Here is a 7389-nt window from a genome sequence, read left to right on the forward strand (position 1 = left end):
ATGTAATAAATAATGCTATTCATCACATCATATTTACCACTTGCCTTTGCTGTGACACTTTTTAGCTTAATTTAAGGCCTGTTCAATAAAAAACACTCCATTAACCTATGCCTTTAATATTGCCCCCTTTATATATATTATATTGACGATCAGTTCATAGCATAGCTTATGAATTGTTAGAAACATTTCAAATATTTTAAAAACAGTTTCAATATTATTCACATACATGTACACACATACATATAGACATACACTTGTGTTGAAACCACAGTCCATAATTTCCTAAAAAACATAGAATTTTTAAGGACTAATATAGTATTAATCAAAAAGTTTATTGACTATCTCAAGATATTTCAGAATTAAACAATAAAAAGAACAACAAATTTGTGGCTCAGCTATTCATGTTTAGTGAGTTGTAAACTAAAAGTAAATCACCAAGAAGGAGGGGAACCACTTCAAATATGGACAAGATCCTCTGAAAAACAATTGCAGGGCATTTGATTACTCAGTCACAGCTCCCACTCCCACCCTGTTAGTCTCTTCACTGCCCCTTTTATATCTTTGTTTCTGAGGGTGTAGATTAGAGGGTTGAGACTAGGTGTGACAACAGTATAAAAGAGAGCAATGAACTTGCCTTCATCTTGAAATTTTCCTGATGGTGGCTGAAGATATATGCATATGACTGGAATGAAAAAGAGAGACACAACCATAAGATGGGCTCCGCATGTGGCAAAAACTTTCTGAAGTCCAGTGGTTGATGGCATCCTTAGTACAGTCCGGGCAATGGCACCATAGGAAGTGAGAATGAGGATCAGAGGGATGAGAACAAAAATGGCACTCATCACCATGAGGGTCAGCACATTAGCAAGGGTATCAACACACGATAGTCTCAGCAGTGCAGGAACTTCACAGAAGAAGTGATCCACTTGGCGATGTCCACACAGGGGAACCCAGAAGGTATAGGATGAATGAAGTGCTGAAGTGGTGAAGCCACTTACCCAAGAAGCCACAGCCAACAGGTGGCAGACACGAGGGTGCATGAGGGCAGTGTAATGCAAAGGCCTACATACAGCTGCATAACGGTCATAGGACATCACCACCAGGAGGACACACTCCGTGGTTCCCAGCGCAAGGACAAAGTAAAGTTGAATCATGCAACCAGCATAAGAGATGGTCTTTTCAGGGCCCCAGAGATTGACCAGCAATTGAGGGATAGAGCTGGTGGTGTAGCAGAGGTCCAGAAAAGAGAGGTTTGAGAGGAAGAAGTACATGGGAGTGTGGAGGTGGGAGTCCAGGTATGACAGGATGATGATGAACAGGTTGCCTATCAGTGTCATCAAGTAGAATATCAAGATCACCACGAAGAGAACTACTTCCAGATGAGGCCAATTAGAAAAACCCAGTAGAATAATGTAGGCCTCAGAACTAGCATTGACTTTTTCCATCATCACTCATTTCCTGGTATATGAGGGGGGAAAAAACACATAAACTCAAAAAAATGTAAATTAATGTTCCAAGACTCATAGAAACACATTAAAAACATCACAGACCTGTTTGAAGGGTCTACCACTGTTCAATCATAGGGCAATTTGATCATTCAGAGAAACTATGATACCAATAGTAATGAATTGAACAAAATAAAAATCTTAAAGCTCATATTGATGTAAAAAATAAAAGAATAAATAAATGGTGAAGATGAAGCTATTTTTTACTGTAGATTCCTAATTAATAAATATAGAGGGGATGATAGAGTTAGAAAAACATTAACGGATGCAAAACTAGTAAATAAAAATTTAATGGGAAAAAGGAGGGTGGAAATTTGATGAGGAATAGAATATTTTCATAGTCTAAAGTATCTCTTCACTAATCGTTAGTTTATTACAAAGTGAGAAAGACTAAACTTCACAGTAAAAGAAACTATGGAACACCACCATAATTGCATGATTAATGTCATCATCACTGGACAAACGAACATCATATGCCTGCTAATACGATGCTCTGAACAGGACGTGATGTCCCCATGGTGATATTCCTGCCAAAAATGCACAGCCCAATTCTAATAATAAAGGTACCTAAAACAAACTCAAGACAGAAATTGCATGCCTTTGCTGTTCAAAATTATCAAGTTCAATAAGCACAATTTCAACAAACACAAACAAAAGCTCAAGAACTGGTGCAGATTAAAGGAGAACAATGAGATATGATCTCTAAATGTATGATCAAGAACTTTTTAAAAAATAGCTATTGACAAAATTATTGAGACAGTTGGAGAAATCTGAATATAGACTGTGGATTAGATAATAACATTGTGCCTATATTAAATTTTCTGATTTTGATAACGCTACAGAGATTAAGTAAAATGACATGCTTGTTCTCAGACAAGAAACACTGACGTATTCAAGGGTAAAGGAACATAGCTTCTCCAACTTACTTTCAAATGGTCCAGAAAAGGAGAGAGATGATAGATAGATAATAGATAGATAGATAGATAGACAGACAGATAAAAAACATAGAAAAATATATGCAAAGATAGATAGATGATAGACCAAAGCTTATCAGATAGAAAATAATCTGATTAAAGAGTAAATGTTAGTTCCTTATAATACTTTTTTGCAACTCTTTCATAGTTTGAGATTTTACCATAATGAAAAAGTACAAAAAGTAAGTTACAAAAAAGAGAATTTTAGTTTTATATCTTATACAGATATTTGCCTTATTATAGAAAAAAATAACTTATTAAATATCAAATTTCCATTTATTTTAGGGTAACACATAGGCAAACAATAGTTGAAAAAAATCCTAACCTAGCTAGGAAAGACAATTCCCATGAAGCAAATAATTTTTGTTTATAAACAAGCAACTTTAGTTTTCATTCCAGCATTTGCAAGTTATCTTCATAAATGTGATTATAAGAATTATGATAATTAGCAATCCAAATAATCTTACATATGGGTCAAAAGACATGCTGAAGAATATCAAATTTAGTAGTGATTTAAAAATGGTGATTTCATCTTTTGAAAAATATTTAACTTCAGTAACATATGCGTAAAGAAAGAATCTCATCTTCTGATTTGTTTACTTGCACTTAAGCTGATTTCTAAACTGTAAAATACAATGTGACTAGAGATACTACTAACTAAAGACCCACAGACACGGGCACATCAACATACTCATGATATGAACAAAGCTAAAGATCTGGGGAGAGCAGTGATGGAGTGCTTCCTAAAGGATGTATGAATGCTACGTGTAACTGAATTTGAAAAGAGAAAATCTAAGGGAAAAGATAGTGAAATGGTGAGAGAGGAAAGAAGAAAAGGCCTGAGGGAAGAAGAAATGGAGAAGAACCTATAGCAGAATTCATTCTGACCTATGCTTAGAATTGAAAGTGCATATATCACAGGGACTGAAGAAGTTTCTACAGGGTTTCTTTTTCTCTAGAACAATAACTGAGATAGTATTTAAATTCTGTGCATATGTTATAACTACTACACATTTTTATTATTCTCCTTTTGGAGAATTCTGAATATTTAATGAAATCATTAAATGGCTATTCATCATTTAATTATTTCACCTAGTAAATCTTACATTTCTTTTTTGCTAAGAAATAAAGGAAATATCACAGAGTCATGATTCTCAGGTGATTCTTTGTCTCCAATGAGTTTTCAATCTTTTGCAGAAAAAAATCAATTCTTCCTTTTGTTATATACTTATTGCGACAGGCATAGTAACCCACCATTTAAACATTCCCTTTTTTTTTTCCCCTGAATTCTTTGCCTCTTCCAATTTTGCACATCTGTTCTACTTCCTTCTGTCCATGGCCAATTCTTCCTCTCACACTTCCCAATAAGTTGTGTCACAAGAAAAAGAAATCACAGCAGAGTCACTTGCGTTTACCTTTAGAGGGCCTCTCAGTTGCTCATGTTCTAGAAAGGCAACTCTTGAAAAAGATGTCAGGAACAGCTGGTTGAATTTCAGCAAGAAAGTTAAGGATGTTCAGTTTGACTTAAAGGCTATAAGGCTCTTAACAAAATTGGTAATGTTGTTACACTAATCCAGCTTTCTTTCCACAACTCAGAAGTCATCCAGAATAATCAGACAGTACATTTTTTAAAAAGTTTTTAAAGGGGGTAACTAAATCAAAAAATAGCAGTAGTCAAATAGTAACTCATGAAAATTACTTTGCTTAGAGGTCACTGCCATTTGAAGAACGATGGAAGTTTTCGAAGGAAATTTTTTTTTTAATTTCTCCAGAATGGGAGATAATACATCATGATAAATATGACTCCAAATGTACTTCCTCTGATGCAGATATAATTTTCTTTTTTCTTATACAGTTGTCTCAATAACAGTGCATAACTAAAACTAAATGGCAGCTTTGAGGTGTTTTTATCAGTTCCACAACCCCTCCTTCAGCATTCTTATAGAGAGAATATAGAAAGAGATGTGAGGCGGTGTCTGTGGCTCAAGGAGTAGGGCGCCGGTCCCATATGCCAGAGATGGCGGGTTCAAACCTAGCCCCGGCCAAAAACCAAAAAAAAAAAAAAAAACTGGGGCAGCGCCTGTGGCTCAGTCGGTAAGGCACTGGCCCCATATACTGAGGGTGGCAGGTTCAAACCCTGCCCCAGCTGAACTGCAAGCAAAAAATATCTGGGCGTTGTGGCAGGTGCCTGTAGTCCCAGCTACTCGGGAGGCTGAGGCAGGAGAATCGCTTGGGCCCAGGAGTTGGAAGTTGCTGTGAGCTGTATGATGCCATGGCACTCTACCAAGGGCCATAAAGTGAAACTCTGTCTCTAAAAAAAAAAAAAGAAAGAAAGAGATATGAGAGAGAGAAAAACGCCAGGTGCAAGTAAGGAAAAGGTCAGAAATTTTAGATTTAATTTTCTTCTTTCTAGAAGAGCAGTAATTAAGTCCTTATCAAAGTTGTTTTTATGCATTGTGGATAAACTATCCTTTCTAGTGTGGGAAAACAGGCACTATAGAGGGAAAAGTGGTCTCTTTTCCCCATCTCCATATCATTGAACAATATTTTGTATTCTAATCATATTAGTTCTTTTATATTCTTACCTAGGGGCTTAAGCAGTACTTGAACAACTTCCTTCATTCTGTCCTTCCTGTGTCTGTCCATATGTCCTGTATGTCATCTCCAAAATATAGGCCTTCATCATATGTGGACTGATCTGATATCTAGTTTTGATTTCCTTGAAATTACCAACATAAATACCAACATAAATTACCAACATAAACCTACTAATTACCAACATTACTACATCTAATCTACTACATCAAATTAGGAAAGCAAAGTCTTATAATAACTAACTATCAAGACAGCCCTGAGTCTACTTTAAATATTCGGTTTTAGCTAATAAGAGAAATGCGTTAGAGCATTCAGAGTATGAGAAATGGACCCTATCTTAAAGCAAATGAGTCCTCTATGCAAACAAAAGAATATGACTAGAGCTACTGGGAGGACAAATCCCAAAGTGGCAATTAATGCCCTTGGAGGAGAAGAGCAGTTCTTCAGAAATGCTCTGAATGTGATACCACACCGCTGTAGTAAGATGGCAATTTCTCTACTGAGAAAAATGTTGTTTTGAACTATGTTTACAGGGAAGGGAATAGGGTATTTCAAGTTACCTGAATTTTTTTCCCAATTTCTTATGCTATGAGCCAAATTTGAGTTGTCAGAGAGTTTAAGATAACATAAAAACTAAACTACGTATATGTACATATATGTAATATGTATGTATATATGTATACATATTTCTTATTAATTTAATTTCTTTAATTTGCATTTGTCTGACATCTCTAAAATTAAAGATCAAGTTCAACCCTGAGAAAGTGTTGAAATTATTTTTGATTGGTTACTACCAAAACTTCAAAAACTTTTTTAAAGTTATTTTAAATACTAAGTAGTTTAATACTAAATTACTTAGTATTAACACACCTGGATTCAACAGACAAATTAAAGCTCTGAGTCAAGGGTTGGAAGACAATTTCTCAGGCAAATGGAATTCAGAAGAAAAGAGGAGTTGCGATCTTATTTTCAGATACATGTGGATTTAAAGCAACTAAAGTCAAAAAAGACAAAGATGGTCACTTTATATTGGTCAAGGGAAAAATACAACAAGAAGACCTTTCAATTCTAAATATTTATGCACCCAATTTAAATGCTCCGAGATTCTTGAAACAGACCTTACTCAGTCTGAGCAATAAGATATCTGATAATACCATAATAACATGGGACTTTAACACTCCTCTTACAGAGCTGGACAGATCCTCTAAACAGAAATTAAACAAAGATATAAGAGATTTAAATGAGACCCTAGAACAACAGTGCTTGATAGACGCATATAGAACACTCCATCCCAAAGATAAAGAATATACATTCTTCTCATCACCCCATGGAACATGCTCCAAAATTGATCATATCCTGGGACACAAAATGAATATCAACAGAATCAAAAGAATTGAAATTTGACCTTGTATCTTCTCAGACCATAAGGCACTAAAGGTGGAACTCAACTCTAACAAAAATGCTCAACCCCACACAAAGGCATAGAAATTAAACAATCTTCTGTTGAATAACAGATGGGTGAAGGAAGAAATAAAACAGGAAATCATTAACTTCCTTGAGTATAACAACAATGAAGACACAAGCTACCAAAACCTGTGGGATACTACAAAAGCAGTTTTGAGAGGAAAATTCATCGCTTTAGATGCCTACATTCGAAAAACAGAAAGAGAGCACATCAACAATCTCACAAGCCATCTTATGGATTTGGAAAAAGAAGAACAATCTAAGCCTAAACTCGGTAGAAGAAAAGAAATATCCAAAATCAAATCAGAGATCAATGAAATTGAAAACAAAAGAATCATTCAGAAAATTAATGAAAGAAGGAGTTGGTTTTTTGAAAAAAATTAATAAAATAGATAAACCATTGGCCAGACTAACGAGAAATAGAAAAGTAAAATCTCTAGTAACCTCAATCAGAAATGATACAGGGGAAATAACAACTGATCCCACAGAGATACAAGAGATCATCTCTGAATACTACCAGAAACTCTATGCCCAGAAATTTGACAATGTGAAGGAAATGGATCAATATTTGGAATCACACCCTCTCCCTAGACTCAGCCAGGAAGAAATAGAGCTCCTAAACAGACCAATTTCAAGCACTGAGATCAAAGAAATAATAAAAAATCTTCCAACCAAAAAATGCCCTGGTCCAGATGGCTTCACACCAGAATTCTATCAAACCTTCAAGGAAGATTGTAACTGGGTTATAGCTTTCATGTGAAGGTCCTACATTAGTTTCATAATAAGGGTGAGTACATTGGGTACTTTTTCTTCCATTCTTGAGACACTTTACTGTCTCAAGACAGCTGGAA

General features: G+C 35.3%; 1 protein-coding gene across 1 annotated transcript; it reads right to left on the reverse strand.

Annotated features, from left to right (window-relative positions):
- Nucleotides 1–509: 509 nt before the first annotated feature.
- Nucleotides 510–1448, reverse strand: LOC128594477 (olfactory receptor 2J3-like). The gene has a single exon (XM_053603312.1). The coding sequence runs from the start codon at nucleotides 1446–1448 to the stop codon at nucleotides 510–512; it is 939 nt and encodes a 312-aa protein (XP_053459287.1).
- Nucleotides 1449–7389: the final 5941 nt, after the last annotated feature.

Source organism: Nycticebus coucang, chromosome 9, assembly GCF_027406575.1.
Source record: "Nycticebus coucang isolate mNycCou1 chromosome 9, mNycCou1.pri, whole genome shotgun sequence".
Taxonomy (NCBI): domain Eukaryota; kingdom Metazoa; phylum Chordata; class Mammalia; order Primates; family Lorisidae; genus Nycticebus; species Nycticebus coucang.

Coding starts and splice junctions, on each gene's coding strand:
- LOC128594477 (XM_053603312.1), bottom strand. CDS start 1,448: ATGATGGAAAAAGTCAATGCTAGTTCTGAGGCCTACATTATTCTACTG.